The sequence below is a fragment of the Oncorhynchus mykiss genome, chromosome 17, assembly GCF_057628025.1.
Source record: "Oncorhynchus mykiss isolate SJ-2025 chromosome 17, ASM5762802v1, whole genome shotgun sequence".
In the NCBI taxonomy this organism is placed as follows: domain Eukaryota; kingdom Metazoa; phylum Chordata; class Actinopteri; order Salmoniformes; family Salmonidae; genus Oncorhynchus; species Oncorhynchus mykiss.
In genome coordinates, this window is record NC_143038.1 from 51329372 (window position 1) to 51345403 (window position 16032).

Genomic DNA, 16032 nt, shown 5'->3' on the forward strand with positions numbered 1-16032 from the left:
ACAAGCACAGGAAGATAGACAGACACTCACAGACAAGACACACAGATTAATCGACACACACACACACACAAACATACACCATCTATAAGAAAATGAACCACTGCATGCACACACAACTGCGCCTTGCTGTGCAGTTCTATGCTGGCTTCTGAAGCTGCCCTCAGTAGCTGGTAAGATAATGGTAAAAGCTTATGCCTGTAGAACTGGGAAGCTGTGTGCACCCTCTACTGAGTCCTGTGTTGCTCCGCAACCCTCCAGCACCTGGAATAGAACACAACAGGTTATTACATTTCAGTAATTGAACATATGCACATATCCAGAGTGACTTACAGTAGTGAGTGCATATATTTTCATAATGGTCACCAGTGGGAATTGAACCCACAATCCTGGCATCGCAAGCAGCATGCTATACCAACTGAACCACACGTGATCGACGTCGAATCCTATGGTCAGGAGTTGACAAGACAGCACAGAAACATCTGGGACCAGACTATACATCCACATGGTCAGCTGCAGAGAGCATGCAGGAAAATGTTTATTGCTCCACTACAGACAATGAGATGGATAATGTCCAATGGGTTTGAGTTGGGATGCCAGATGCTATTGAAACGTGTGTCCAGATGTTAACTTTGTCTGTAGACTGAGGGTCCGGGACAAACGCCAGAGGGACAGTTCTGTCTGCTCTGCCTTCTGGGTGAAAAACACTCTGTAATATAACGGACAGGAACTAACCCCAACAGTCAGAGGTTCCACTAATATAATATGGAATTGTTTTACGATGGTCATACCATGGATCATTTAGCTATTTTATTTGGAATTTTAGAACCCTTTAGGTATAAAAATATATATATTTTTGGGGATAAAATATTGAATTTGGCCTACTACTACTACTACTATAGCCCATAGAAACGCATTGAATAACACAGTAATAAATGGAAAAAAGAGTCAAAAAATAAAGTGTCTGTCCAATATCTACGAGATATAAGAAAGCTCAAGAAATATTTGTTGTGTTTTTGGACACATATTTAACCCCTTATTTTTGATGGCACAACACCACCTCCATACTTCCATTCATTTGTATGGCTTACCTTCAGACAATTCCCTTGACCGTTGTGTGGGTCACAGAGCAAATGGAGAACACCATCGTGTTCATATTTCTATAGTGTGGTGATATTAGTTTGTTTGGACGCTACAGACATTGAGAAGACTGACAAACACCGCTGTAGCTCGGCCACCTTCCACCGCAGATGTGGAAGGCCGACATTGGAGGATGCAGTGGATTGAGACGCAGCCTTTGCAAAAAGACAGATAACTCTTGCTTAAACTAACTCATTTTGATGGGGAATTTTTTTATTACGTTACTTAGGTTGTCGCACAGAATTTAATATTAACAAAGTTGAGAAATAAATATAGGAGGCCTATCCTTTAGAATGCTGATGGGATCCTCCTCTTTTTAACATGGGCTTATAGGAACACATTACATTCCATGCATCAACCAGCTATGAGGAGCTGGCTCTCGCTGAGCTACAGGTGATCCTATTGTGCTCAAACTGTGAATGGCAGGGCTCTCACGAAGTGCTTGATTTGATTTTCGATTGCATTTGCTTTGATGTCAGAGTGGTTAGTGGGACAATAGAACGCGGAGTGCTAGACCATTAACCACTAGCCGTTAGCAAGTTTGGTAGGCTGCTAATGACCATCAGTGGTGTCAGAGTGCAGTTTTGGAGAAGCCTAGTTACTGCGATTCAACGGTCAAGTGGAATTTGACTGCGGTCATGACACTCGTGACTGCCAGTGTGGCAGTACTATGGTCACTGTATAAGCCATAGCACAAAACCTCTCTGTCCTCCATACCTGCTGGGACAGATTACCAGTTGTTCACCGCTGTCGTTCCCTATGAGACTGAGCCCCCAAAGCCAGGTCATTCGGAACTCTCCAACGCCTACTGCAGATGTCCAGAATCATTGGACACATAAAATATATTTTTCTAAATAAAAGGCTTTTTGGCAGCCTGTATTACATTAGCCACTGTGTCATAACTCAGTGAAAATCTGGCTCCTGGTTGAAGCTTTCAGTTTGTTGTTGATTAGGAGCAGTTGTGTAGAAATCAGACCCAGCTCTCCCTAGCCCAGTGGAACCTTTATGGACTATTTCAGTCTAATGCCACATTCTATCATGACCTCAGGTGGGCCTGGGTTCATAAATCCTCTGCCTTCCACACAGCTGGCCTTTGAACTCTAACCTATAGACTCAGAATGACCTCGGAAGAGCTTTGTATTTGCATATCTCTCAGACATTGTTGTGGAAAACCCTGCACTACGTGATCCACTGAGGGAGTAGTGACATTTGCAACAAGGCAGCTTCATCAGTAACAAATAAACTGATGATGAATGATCATTTAGCCACACGCTGACACACAGAGAGAGAGGTTGGGCTGGGTTCTATCATGAGATACTGCTGCTTCAACTCAAACACACAACATAAACTCAAGAAAACACAATTTTTGCTATTGTGTAAACTTTGTTTTTACACAGACAACAATGACTGAAAGGGTTTTCTCCTCACTACAAAGTTTCACTATCTGGGCAGACAAGATGTGAAATCAAACAAATGCTAATATACCTTATATTTTGAACAAATGTAGCAATCAATCACAACATTTTCCTCTAATTTCCTCTCTATAATTCCCCCCCCCCCCCCCCCCCCCACACACACACACACACACACACACATACTGTCCATACATCTGAGATGACAGGCATTTCCCAACCTGCTCTCACGGTCGGCCCTGCTGGGTCCAAAGTCATCACAGTTAACAACGTGTAAAGATAGACTCGCGGGTGGTCGAGATTAGAAGGAGAACGGGTTTGGTCTGCCAGCAGGGTCTCGCCACTGAACTCCTGAACCCCCTCTCCTGCTCACGGGGTAAACCTTTTAGCACACACGCCAGTCTCAGTGAGTTCACACCGAGGTCTATAGCCTTTCACACATCAACTGCTAATGAGGCCTCAAAAACTGAGAGGAAGGTGAAGAGATTCTGACCTCCATTCAGGAACGTCAGCTTGAGGGGGGGGGGGGGGGGGGGGGGGGGACTGTACAGAACTTAGTTCTAATGAATATAGACATGGAACCAGAAAAAATGTGTGGCGCTGTGAGTGAGTGAGAGATGTGATTTGTGAGGTGGCCCAAAAACTGTGGGACAAAAAAATAAAAAATACAATTAAAAAAGACATGTTCATATGGAACATATATAGTTACATAAAATATGCTGTATTTTACTTCACAGATGCCCTTCCCTCTAACTTAAAATTTAAATAGAATCCTTTCATAACTGCATTTCCCATAATTGTACCAAAAACACCACAATATTTGTATTTATATGCACATATTTTTAGAAGGTTTGACCCAGTTTGGACTGGTGTAATGCTTATAAACTGTCAGGTCAATGTGGTTCAAAATAGCCCCTCGTCATACAGCGTAACAATTACATAAGTACTATGAAGAGATGCCCACTGTAGGTGAAATTATTTCACATGGTCATACAGCGTAACAATTACATAAGTACTATGAAGAGATGCCCACTGTAGGTGAAATTATTTCACATGGTCATACAGCGTAACAATTACATAAGTACTATGAAGAGATGCCCACTGTAGGTGAAATTATTTCACATGGTCATACAGCGTAACAATTACATAAGTACTATGAAGAGATGCCCACTGTAGGTGAAATTATTTCACATGGTCATACAGAGGACGACAGTGAAAATATAATCATTTCCATAATACAGTGGTGTAACAGATCTCATTTTTTTTATTGAGGAGAGTCAAGTTGGACTTTCCATTTTTAGAAAATAAACCAATTACAATATTACAAATAATGAAATTGTTACATCATTCACAGGGTTACAGTCAATGTACATTTATACAGAAATACAGGACCTCCCACATCAGTCACAGTGGTCAGGGCCGGCACTGTTCTACGAGGGCTACAACAGGCCAGGGGAGACAGGGCCATCTTCAGCCTGTCTTCACCAACAGCCAGAGAGGTGAGAACATAGGGGAGGAAGGGGGATGTGGGGGGATAAGACAACGTAAGGAACACAAGGAAATTTGTCACAACTAGACTGCTATTAGCCACCATGTCAGCAGAGGGTGCTCTGACGCTTTCCGTAAGAGAGTTATCCACAGGAGCCATTTTCTATACACACAGAACTGACTGCCACAAAGGCAGGCAGGCAGACTGCTGCTCGGGGCATATTTGGATGGTCCACAAACACAGACCAATGAGTACGAGCCGGCACAGCTTGTGTTTATGCACACTGTCATGTAATTGTAACATTGAGACATAATGGTTTTCGTCCGTCCTACAAAAATCAGAACACAGTAGGGGAAATGTTCTTTGCGCCCGCAGTGCATTGAATCAATATCTCAGATACATTGATTTTGATTTATAAATAAAAGATTGTTATGCATTAGTTAATAACATGCGCATTGACAGTGAAACATCAACAGTATCTGCAGATACAAGCCATTGAAACAAAGACAAGCGTTTTAGATGTACAAAACCGCAGAGGACAGAGTTCTGTGATACTGGAGCAAGTTATCTTGTTAATTCCAAACAAAGAACCCTACTGCAAAACAAACACAGTTATATTCTGCTCTCAATGTTTAATCATAATGCATCTATGCTCCTTTATTTCTGATCTGTCGCATGAGCCTGGACATTGAAAACGGAGAGTATGAAGGAGATTTCCCCGCACTGTTAACTAATTGTAGTGATGGTAGCCCAAGATTTTATGTTTGTGAAGCACATAGTCCATCAAAAATAACTACAGTATATATTTCATTTTCTTCTCTTCAGAAATGGAGCAGACATTTGAGACATGCTCTTACTCATGCTCTTATGCTCTTACTCATGAAAAATGGAAACTCATGAAAGTGTAAAGTTGCTGTCTTGAATATGCCTGTTATTTAAGTGGCCTTGGGAAGCAAAACACACAATCATTCAACAAAAAGCTATATGTGTGTGTTTATACCTTTTTAGCTTCTCCTCGTCTTCAACTAGCGGAAAAATCTCAACAATGTAAAAAATATCCTTGATTCCATCTATGTATAAAGTAACCCATATGCTATTGAGTGAGACATCACATGAGATATTATGGCATAATGACCATCATGGATTCACACAGGGAAGTCTAATCCTCACAGTGTGAGCAGAATCTATTTTGAACCCCCCCCCCCCCCCCCCCCCATCATAATCCCACCAGATCGATTAATCACATACTACAGGTCCATTACAATGGGCCCAGAAAGGACCACTGTGCCAAGGGGTTTTATCAGAAGGCACGGGCTTTGAAACAGTACCACAGAGCTCTACTGGATGCTATCAATGTGTTAAAAATAAAAGAAAGAGGGACAACAGCTTTTTCTCCGGCGAATAGCAAATGATAGCTCTGGATGAACTATGGGTGAATAAACAAGGTTTCTTTCTGCCATTAGGTTCAGATACAGAATAAATAAATACTTCACACAGTGCTTTCAGAAGTCTCCATAGCTCAACACTGAGCAACCAATAAAAGTGGACTCAACTCCTTATGAATCTAGATTCTCCCAACAAAGTAACACACCAAACCTACTCCTCCAAGAATAATTCAAGAAAATAAAAACACTTTCTTAATACCTATATTTACGTTCCTATAACTCTAAATACAAGTCCACCACTACTGTGTGTTTTAGTTCATCATTATAACATTTCTTCATACTTTATTTTGATTGAACGTCACATGGGGAAACATAGTTTGTTTAAGCACCCCCTGCTTAATCACCTTAATATGACACTATCACCAAACAGCTCAGAGAGCATGAATGGAGACATTTGTAAGTGACACAAGACTCCGTCTGTCTGTCTTCAGCACAAATATTTGTGCTGTACTGCTGAGCCTGATTTCCTGAACAGAAATTGCCCTGACAGTGTGATATCTGTCTATATCTTGGGAAGACTGACTCCTGCTGCTGGCTCTTTACTGAATATCACTGAGGTGCCCTCAAATATTAAAGTGTTTTGAGATGGAAAGGAAGATTTTTTAGCAATTTATTTTTTAAAGGAAACAGCACGGTGGCATCAGCGACAGTTGGGTCACAGAATAATTTACCCCGCAATGACTAACAGTGAGAGTGATGTACTTCCTGCTGTTTCATCTGTCATGGAGTCTGCACTGGAATATGCAGAGTGACACAGTACTGTTGACAGAAAACTAAAGGGAGGATGATGTTACAGAAGATGGATGAAAACCCCAATTCTCCTGCCCAAGGTTTGTAAAGACTCTGGATGGCCATATGGGTTAGTGGGTGGAATAAGATGGGGACTAAGTGACAGATGAGAGCTAAGGTGGGATTTCACTCCTTTTGTGCTGAGGGGTCAAATGCTAAGGCCTATATAGGACACCTCTCCTGTTCTGTTCAGACAGCAAAGTGCCTCAAAACAGACAGCGGACACCTGATGATGCTTAAGGAAGGACCTCCGCTTACATAGCCACCTGCTGTGAGACCAACACGGGGCCCTCAGGTTGTGTGTTGCCTACATACATTCTGTCTGTTTTTTAAACAGACCTGGTCTGTCAACATGACAACATGCAGAGTCACAAAGTCATGGGTCTGAGAAAGCAGAGCACAGAGTACAGTGGGAGGAGAAGAGCAGGGGATCTGAGGCGTGTGTTTAGCTCTGAGGAGAAATAGACAGAATCACTGTCTGGTCAGCGGGGCTGTGATCAGGCTGTGGACCCCCACTAGGAATGAACATGTCTGAGCAATGGGCCCCAGATAGAGATCCATGTCTGGCTCCTCAGTCTATATCGAGTACTGGGCCTGTCTCAGTGGATCTATCCATTAGCATCTCTGCAGTACTGATCTCATTTGCCTGAGTTTGTAAACTGTGTGATTTACCATCTCTAGGGAATCCATGGGTTTGACTAACACAGGACCCCCCTCCCAGGCTCCCTAACCCCTCAAACAACACATCGGCCTCAATGACATTGACAATGATAGATAGCTTTCCGTTCATCAGACAGCTATTCACAGAAGCCATACAGTAAATGCAATATGTTTGTATAAAATGAAAATAGAAGTCTCAAGGACTCCACTTATCAGAAATGTTTGTGCACCTACAATGATTTCCTAAAATTCCACAAGGGCATGGAGGCCCATTGTATCGTACGATCTGTGTTCACACACCCTGCCAATAGACTACTTGGAAAAGCTGTCACAAGTGCTCCCCATCATCCATGATGTACAATAATTATAATAATATGCGTAAAATAATCCACTATCCCATGCTAATGTTACTTACTGCCCAGTTGTGAAAAGATTTGTCCGTGACCATACCAATGTGAGATAACCATATGTGGTGTTAAAACCCTAACACTTCAATATAATGTTACTTTAAATTAAAAAAAGAATCTGGAAAAAAAAGCTAAATATAATGTAAGCACATTATATTTTGTAAAGTGTATCAAATCCAAGCACTTACAGGACAGTGTTCTGTAAAGTGTAACATATCAAAGCTCTGTGAAATCAATCATTAACTCAGCATGCTATCAAACACTAGCCCTTCAGCTTTGGGAGCTGTTGCTTTGTAACACAGAGCACATTTAGCCACGCACGCACGCACGCACACACAGTGAAGTTTAAAACACGGGGGTAAACTCTACACTCTTCGAAAAAAGGGTTCCAAAATGGTCCTTCGGCTGTCCCCATAGGAGAAGCCTTTTTGGTTCTAGGTGGAACTCTTTTGGTTCCATGTAGAAACCTCGGTGGAAAGGGTTTTACATGGAACCAAAAAGGGTTCTTCAAAGGGTTCTCCTATGGGGACAACTGAAGAACCATTTTAAGTTCTAGATAGTACCTGTTTTTCTAAGAGTGCAGATAATGTGACGACCAAAACATATGTGCCCTCCTATGTAAACATTATAGGGAAAACACCCATAATATGTCATTTTTTTCCATACATCCATGGAGGAAGTACTGTATGTTTGCTGTTTATTACACTGATTCTTCAAAATCCACAACTAACATTTTGCAAAAATGAAAATGAAATGAATAATAACAAAGAAAAACCTCCCTCTAGTCACCCAAAGAAACAATTTAAATCCATCACTTCCAGGTCTTAGTAACTATGTCCGGCTCATAGTGATGACATCACAGTCCCATTGTCAAGTGCATATGTACAGGATCATGACATCATCTGAGGTACACAGGGAGGATGTTCCATTTGGCAGGTTGTGATGATTTCATTGAAAAAATATAAACTTTCCCACGGTGAGAGGAAGCATGGTGAGAGAAAATCTTCAACATTTTCACACAGAAAAATGAAATTACTAGTTATGAGAAAAGGTATTTTGTTTTTATTTTTTAAGTGTTGCTATAAGTTGGTTGTTCATGGTAGTGGTTTCTGCCAAAAGATGTCCATTCCATGGTGCTCACACTATTTTGACTCCCAAGTCAACCATGGAGTGTAGATCAAGTTCCTCAGTCTATTCTGCTGTTTGCTTTTGGGGAGGCAGCAAAGATTTATGTTTGTTTCCTGTTTCCGAAGTAAAAAAAAAAAAAAACATATAATTTTTAAGTTTCTTTTTGAAAGTGATGGTCTTGAAATCTCCCATTTTTCATTGTCTTCTTGTCTGTTGCCCTTTTAAAGGGTAGTCTTTCTAGTCAGTTCACCTAGTTTACATCTATACTTATAGACTCCTTGAGTTTTCTCAACTTTTTTTTTCTTTACAAAATTATTTACAAAATTCTTAAATCAAACAAACCAAAAAATGTAAGAAAAAAGTTCACCGTAAAAAAAAAACGAGGTGGAAGATGGAAGTAGAAATGTGTCGCTGGTCAGTAACTTCTCATGATCCTGGTTCCAAGAAGGAACCTTGTTGGCCACATTGATTGATGTCTGGTCATGTAGACCTGCTGGCCACAAACCTTCAGAGCTGATCCTGAAAGGTTATGGGGACTTTGGATGAGGGGATAGAGGAGGACAGGAGAGGGATTGAAAAAGGGGACCATGGATGGACGGTAGTTTGTAGGAAGACATGTTTCACAGTCAAGCAAAAACACCTCCACTCCATCCGTGAACCCAGAGCCCTGCATCCCAATCCCCTCTTCTCTGCTCCTCTCCTCTGCTCTCCTCTCCTCTGCCCTCCTCTCATCTGCTCTCCTCTGCTCCATTCTGGATGGTCAAACTTCAACAGACTGGATCTGGTTAATGGAGGCACGCATCATCTGCACACTGTTCAGGATCTTCTTCTGGTGGCCTGCTAACGTCACGCCCACGCTCAGGATGTCACTGTGGCAGGAGACACAACCACAGGAGTCAGGAGGAAGCCATCACAGACGACACAACAGGTTTTATTGCACAAGTCACATGGCATAAGCCAATGTAAAATCAACAAGTTAGATCAAGGCTAAATACTGGGCCCCAGTCTGCCAAATTCCTAATTCAGTCCAAGGCATGACTGTTTATAGTAACTACTCTGTTTGTTGAACAACTTCTTCCATTCAGGAGACAATGGAATTGTTTTGCTTTCTAACCCTAACTCCATGGACTGATGAGCCTTATTTTTGAAAGTATTGTAACCAGTGTTTTGGCTGGAAAATAATTTCAAACAGAATTGTGCTGATATCCGACGTGACCTTAGGAGGATATTAAGAGATATAGAGACAAGAGACAATGAGCAGAGTAATGTGTGTCTTACTAAACAGACATCTGAATGAGTCTATCTGCTAATATATGTCTTTATTAAGTCTACTGAGGCAGGAATGTATTCCTAAACATCACAATGTCTGTTCATTCTCCTATATCTTTTCTTTCTTTAAACTGTTGTATAAGAAACCTGGCAGCCACATGGCCAGAGTCTCTACGCTCTGTTCTAGCTCAGAGCAGTTGTGCTGCACAGTTATTATCTCCTAATGACATACAGTGAGAGGCATATTTATGATGAGCCAGGGGCTGAGCCTGGCCGTCATCCAGGCTTTAAGGTATGATACTGTCAAGGAATAGCCCACCTCCTCCTCATCCTTATCATCCTTATCATAAACACAGGTCTGGGATCAGCACTTACTCCATGGTCATCTGGGAAACCACATCAAAGCTGGCGAAGTCAGCATTGGCAAAGTTGTCTTTGTACTGGCCCATCTTGATGGCATCTAGCCACTCGTCCACAGTACTGAAGCTGGAGAAGTCTGGAACACTGCGGTCCAGGAGAGGAAGATGGACACTGGAGGGGGACACAGACACAAAGAGTCAAACACAGCTTTAGAGACAGTGTCAGTACTCTGTCACCTCTATGATGGCAATCAGTACAGTACACAATAGTGGAGGGCCTACAATAGACTAGTCAATAAGCTAGCCTTCAGGACAAAAGAAAGTAACAGTGGACATTTTCCTAATCGATTTTGAAGAAAATTCTGTTTCCAATTGAGGACAACGGATGGATACTGGCAGGATTAGTGCCAGTATCCACACAGTGTTTCTATTCCACACACCACCAACAATGTAAATATAGAGTAGGATATACGGAATTCAGTATATTTTAACATTCATAGGAAACTGACACCCAGAGAAAATGTGATTGGAAATGTTATATTTTGAAATTGTGTAACTGTTTCAAATCATGATTTGCTTAAAGCATTCATGGAAATTACTTGATCTATCAAACCAAAGGGGATTTATTTACATAACCACTTGGCGCCAAAAGAAACAAGAGACACAATGTTCGGTAGAAATAAATTGTACCATGAATATCAAAACTGTAACCCAAAATTGAAAACATTGAAGGAATCATGTCCTTTGAAATGTCAAAGTGTTTTCCCATCTTTGAGGTCAGATGCATTACATTATTTTGGATTATATAGTATCTATGGAAATAGGAAAGTAATACTGGAACACAGTCCTGAATATTGAGATGACTGGCAAGGAGAGACAGAGGGACACTCGTCTCAAACACACTAATACACAGACAGACAGACAGACAGACAGACAGACAGACAGACAGACAGACAGACAGACAGACAGACAGACAGACAGACAGACAGACAGACAGACATGTAGTGACAGACTAATAGAAAGATAAACTGGCGGAGATCTAAGGAGAGTGTGCTAAGTGTTCCACTCACCCTGAAGACAGCGGGGTCATGGCCTTCAGACTGTTGGGGTTGCGGATCATCTTGTCAAGGTTGTTGACAATTTGGCTGAACTTGGGCCGGTTGTTACGGTCCTTCTGCCAGCAGTCAAGCATGAGCTGGTGCAGGGCCGAGGGGCAGTCCATGGGAGGGGGCAGCCGGTAGTCCTGCTCTATGGCATTGATCACCTGCAGGGGGAGACACAGATCTCTAAGGGTTGCTATGAGGCTCTAAAAGGAGGAGAAGGGAGAGGAGAGAGAGAGACAGAAATCCTATTGGAGAGCATCCTCTCACAATTCTCACAAACTACTTCTTCTATGATCAGAGTGCTATTTGGCTAACATCTTGATTAATATTTCAGTGATTTCAAATGAGAACTATGTTCTTGAAATACAGTATGCACTGAAAGATAAAACCATAGCAGTGTTACACAAATAAAAACACATGCCCACACACAAAACATAATCCTGCAAGCATTATTATTATTATTATACTTCTCTGGGATATGTGGGACGCTATCCCACCTCAACAACAGCCAGGGAAATTGCAGGGCGCCAAATTCAAAACAACAGAAATCTCATAATTAAAGATCCTCAAACATACAAGTATTATACACCATTTTAAAGATAAACTTCTCGTTAATCCAGCCACAGTGTCTGATTTCAAAAAGGCTTTACGGCGAAAGCGCACCTTGAGATTATGTTAGGTCAGCGCCAAGTCACAGAAAAACATATAGCCATTTTCCAAAGAAGGAGAGGTGTCACAAAACTCAGAAATAGCGTTAAAATGAATCACTAACCTTTGATGATCTTCACCGGATGGCACTCCCAGGACTCCATGTTAGACAATAAATGTGTGTTTTGTTCGATAAAGTTAATCTTTATGTCCAAAAACCTCATTTGAAATTGGTGTTATGTTCAGAAATGCATTGTGTCAAACAAACATCCGGTGAAAGTGCAGAGAGCCACATCAAATTATAGAAATACTAATTATAAACATTGATAAAAGATACAAGTGTTATGCATGGAATTATAGATAAACTTCTCCTTAATGCAACAGCTGTGTCAGATTTCAAAAAGACTTTACGGCGAAAGCACACCTTGTGATTATGTTTGGTCAGCGCCAAGTCACAGAAAAACATACAGACATTTTCCAAAGAAGGAGAGGTGTCACAAAACTCAGAAATAGTGTTATAAATATTCACTTACCTTTAATGATCTTCATCGGAATGCACGCAATGCACTGAATCCCAGTTCCACAACAAATGTTTGTTTTGTTCGATAAAGTCCATAATTTATGTCCAAATACCTGTTTGCGTGTTTAGTTCACAAATCCAAATTCACACGGCGCAGGCACTTAGTTCAGACAACAGTTCCATTACAGTTTGTAGAAACATGTCAAACGATGTATAGAATCAATCTTTAGGATGTTTTTATCATCAATTTTCAATAATGTTCCAACCGAACAATTCCTTTGTCTTTAGAAAGGAAAAGGAACGCAGCTAACTCTCACGGGCACGTGCATGACTGAGCTAATGGCATTCTGCCAGACACCTCACTCAAACAGCTCTTATTCTCTCCCCCTTCACAGTAAAAGCCTGAAACAAGGTTCTAAAGACTGTTGACATCCAGTGGAAGCCTTAGGACGTGCAATATGACGCCATAGACACTATATATTGGATAGGCAATGACTTGAAAAACTACAAACCTCAGATTTCCCACTTCCTGGTTGGATTTTTTCTTAGGTTTTTGCCTGCCATATGAGTTCTGTTATACTCACATACATCATTCAAACAGTTTTTAAAACGTTGTAGTGTTTTCTATCCAAATCTACTAATGATATGCATATTCTATATGCATATGGGCACCTTATTCATCCAAGCTACTCAATACTGCCCCCCAGTCCCAAAGAAGTTAACAAAAACAATATTTTTGAAAAGGTTTTGGCTGCATACTTACTGTACCAGTTAAGCATCACAGTAAAGTATCAGGATAATAGTAATGGCTCTCCACATCCATGCAGACTGTGCCAGCAGTGATTTAATCTTAGTCAGTCTGGCCTTTAGAAACTGTGTACAGTAATGTTCCTGTTATACAAATATATACGTTTTGCCAACTCTATGGTCATTGTTATACCAAAAAGGTCTAGTCTGACAGAGTTGCCAGTTGTGTTGGTGGTGGGAGAGGGTGTGGGGGGAGAGTAAGTAGCTCTGTATAAGAATGTCTGCTAAATGACTCAAATGTAAATGTGAAAAAATGGGGGAGGGATCAGGGAGGAGTGGGGAACAACCGGCCCAGAGGAGGGTTCTGACAAGGACCCACGATCCCCTGCTCATTATCACCACCATTATGTAGCTCCATTCAGGCCCAGATTAATCTCATTCAGAGGCCTCCCTCCCAACCAAGACCCAGATGGAGTAGAAACACTATCTAGAGCCCATAATAAGATAACCGTCGAGCTCCTCAGTCCCTCTTAGCGCATTAGTGTTCACACTTTCAATTTGAAACTATTTTCATTATCTCTCTCCCCATAATTTGCTCTCTTCTCCACCACCCAGAGGGAGCCCGGAAACAGAGGCTCCAGTCAAGAGCAAGAATAGTCTGCGGAGCGTTGCCTTGCATTCCAAATCATCTTATTATCGCTCTGTGGTAACTGGGGGGCTTTCATATTAAACCTGGGTTCGAAAGCTGCTGTTTAGCCATGGGAAGAGAACCACCATGACAAAATGGATCTCTATGGGGGTTCACAGAGAGGTAATAACATTCAGGAATAATCAGAGGTTGTTCGAAAATATTTTTAAGCATTTGATGCCATGCTTAGAGTGGTTCTGTTTGACAAATGATATACAGATCTATAAATTATCTATAAATGATATACAGATCTATAAATGATCTATAAATGATATACAGGTCTATAAATGATCTATAAATGATATGCAGGTCTATAAATACATACGTCTTGATTTGTCATGTCCCAGTAAGGTCTCTCTCCATATGACATGACTTCCCACATGACGATACCGTAGCTCCAGACATCACTGGCGGACGTGAACTTCCTGTACTGGATGGCTTCAGGGGCTGTCCATCGGATAGGGATCTTCCCTCCCTGAGAAACACAACACAATGAGGGAACGACCTTATAGAGGGAAGTGAGACGGAAACCTGATCGTCACAGTGTCCTGGCTCTGCAGAGAGATATTATTCACAGCAACAATACTCTGTAATCCAAACTGGGAGATGGATATAACTAAACTCCTGGGAGTGGATGTGTGTGACATGACATACCGTAAAAATGGAGGAGAGGGACAGGTGAGGGGCCTTTGTTATGATGGGTAATGTGGTGTGTGTGTATGTATATGTGTGAGTGTGTGCGGTGACGTCATGGTACTCACCAGGGCGCTGGTGTAGGTGGGATCTGACGTGTCGTCCTCCAGGAATCGGGACAGGCCAAAGTCGGACACCTTGCAGACCAGGTTGCTGTTGACCAGGATGTTGCGTGCGGCCAGGTCGCGATGGACGTAGTTCATGTCGGCCAGGTACTTCATGCCAGAGGCGATGCCACGCAACATGCCCACCAACTGGATCACTGTGAACTGACCGTCGTTTTGCTGCAAAACAAAAGGATCACAATATGATACATCCCCAGGTCTGAGACGTCCCTCTGTGAGATATGATTGAATAGATATGGCTATAGACTAGGCAGGGCAGGGCTCGGTCTGGCAGGCTGCAGCTGTTCTCCCTGGATTGGCCAAGGCTTTACCCCATACATGTGGAGTGTCTGGATCTGGGCTGCAGCTGTGCCTCCACCTGCACCCTCACCACCCACCACGAGGACCAGAGATCAACTAGGGAATATCCGGGAGGATCATAACGAGAGATGAGAGAGTATGAGCGTGGACTGACAGGGATGGGGTGGGGACACAGATGGACCACAGACGGACTAGGCCCAGCTGTGTATTCCTCTAGGCATCTTCCCAGTTTATGGTTAGCCAGATCCTCTATGCCTGTGTCTCTGAGTCTCCTCTGAACTCTTCGCTGCTCATTAGCAGAGCAAGGAGTTCTCCTCACGTCCATCAGCTCCTCATGCACCTCATGCACCACAGCAATTAAGGCTTATGCATTATTCATGAGGCTGAATTCCCTAAGAAATACACAGCTCCTCGTAATCCCTGCATCCCTGCACTGTGTTTGCATATACTTTAATTGGGAAGATTCTTCCACCAAAGTAATTTGGATCGGGTTAGCAGACAGAGAGAGGCATCACATATATCATATAGATCTATGGCTAATACATGTTCTGTGCAATTTATGACTCAATCCCAATTCTAGTCATAATGGTGGAGATACTGTTTCTGAAGAAAGCTTTCTTTCTGATCGTTATATGGCCCCCCAGCATTTGCTACTTCCTCTGCCTGTTGTTGTCTCCATCCATCTATCAGCTGTGATTGATCTAGTCCTCTCTCCCTTGCAGATGCTTCATAGAAGTGGGGGCTGCACCAGGTGATTCTTCAGCTGGCAGCTCCCATCTAAGGTGGTCTCCCCTGCTGCTCCGTCCTCTTTCACAGAGCGCCATGTTCTAAAGCGCTGACGTGTTCAGACAATGTTGTCAAAAGCTGTCACAGTGAGGTGCCACAGTGACACTGTTGCTTGGAATACAATGTGCTGTCAAATATGCTTAACACACAGAAACACACAGACACAACCCATCAAATTCAAGAGTGAGTTGGCACACAGTGTGTCAGAGGTTTGAAGCAGAATGCTAATAAAGTTCATGTTTTGCTTCTCTAGCAGTAGACAGAGCAGCAGTCTGCTGACAGGCGGCTGGCTGGATCCTTTTTTAAAGGCAGGATTTTGAAAGAAGA

General features: G+C 42.2%; 1 protein-coding gene across 8 annotated transcripts in view; it reads right to left on the reverse strand.

The window, feature by feature from the left end:
- Positions 1–3795: 3795 nt before the first annotated feature.
- LOC110494446 (ephrin type-B receptor 2) overlaps positions 3796–16032 on the reverse strand; it is a 156998-nt gene continuing 144761 nt past the window's right edge. For 4 of the 8 annotated variants that reach the window (XM_090205869.1, XM_021569487.3, XM_090205868.1 and 1 more), the window contains exons 12-16: positions 14563–14778; positions 14127–14276; positions 11166–11359; positions 10112–10267; positions 3796–9336 (exon numbers count right to left, since the gene is read on the reverse strand). In XM_090205869.1, the coding sequence (XP_090061995.1) occupies positions 9228–9336; positions 10112–10267; positions 11166–11359; positions 14127–14276; positions 14563–14778 (825 nt within the window). In that variant the 3' untranslated portion in view covers positions 3796–9227. Of the gene's footprint in view, positions 9337–10111; positions 10268–11165; positions 11402–14126; positions 14277–14562; positions 14779–16032 lie in introns of all 8 variants that reach the window. The other 4 variants (XM_021569486.3, XM_021569484.3, XM_036950497.2 and 1 more) reach the window with 1 other exon arrangement.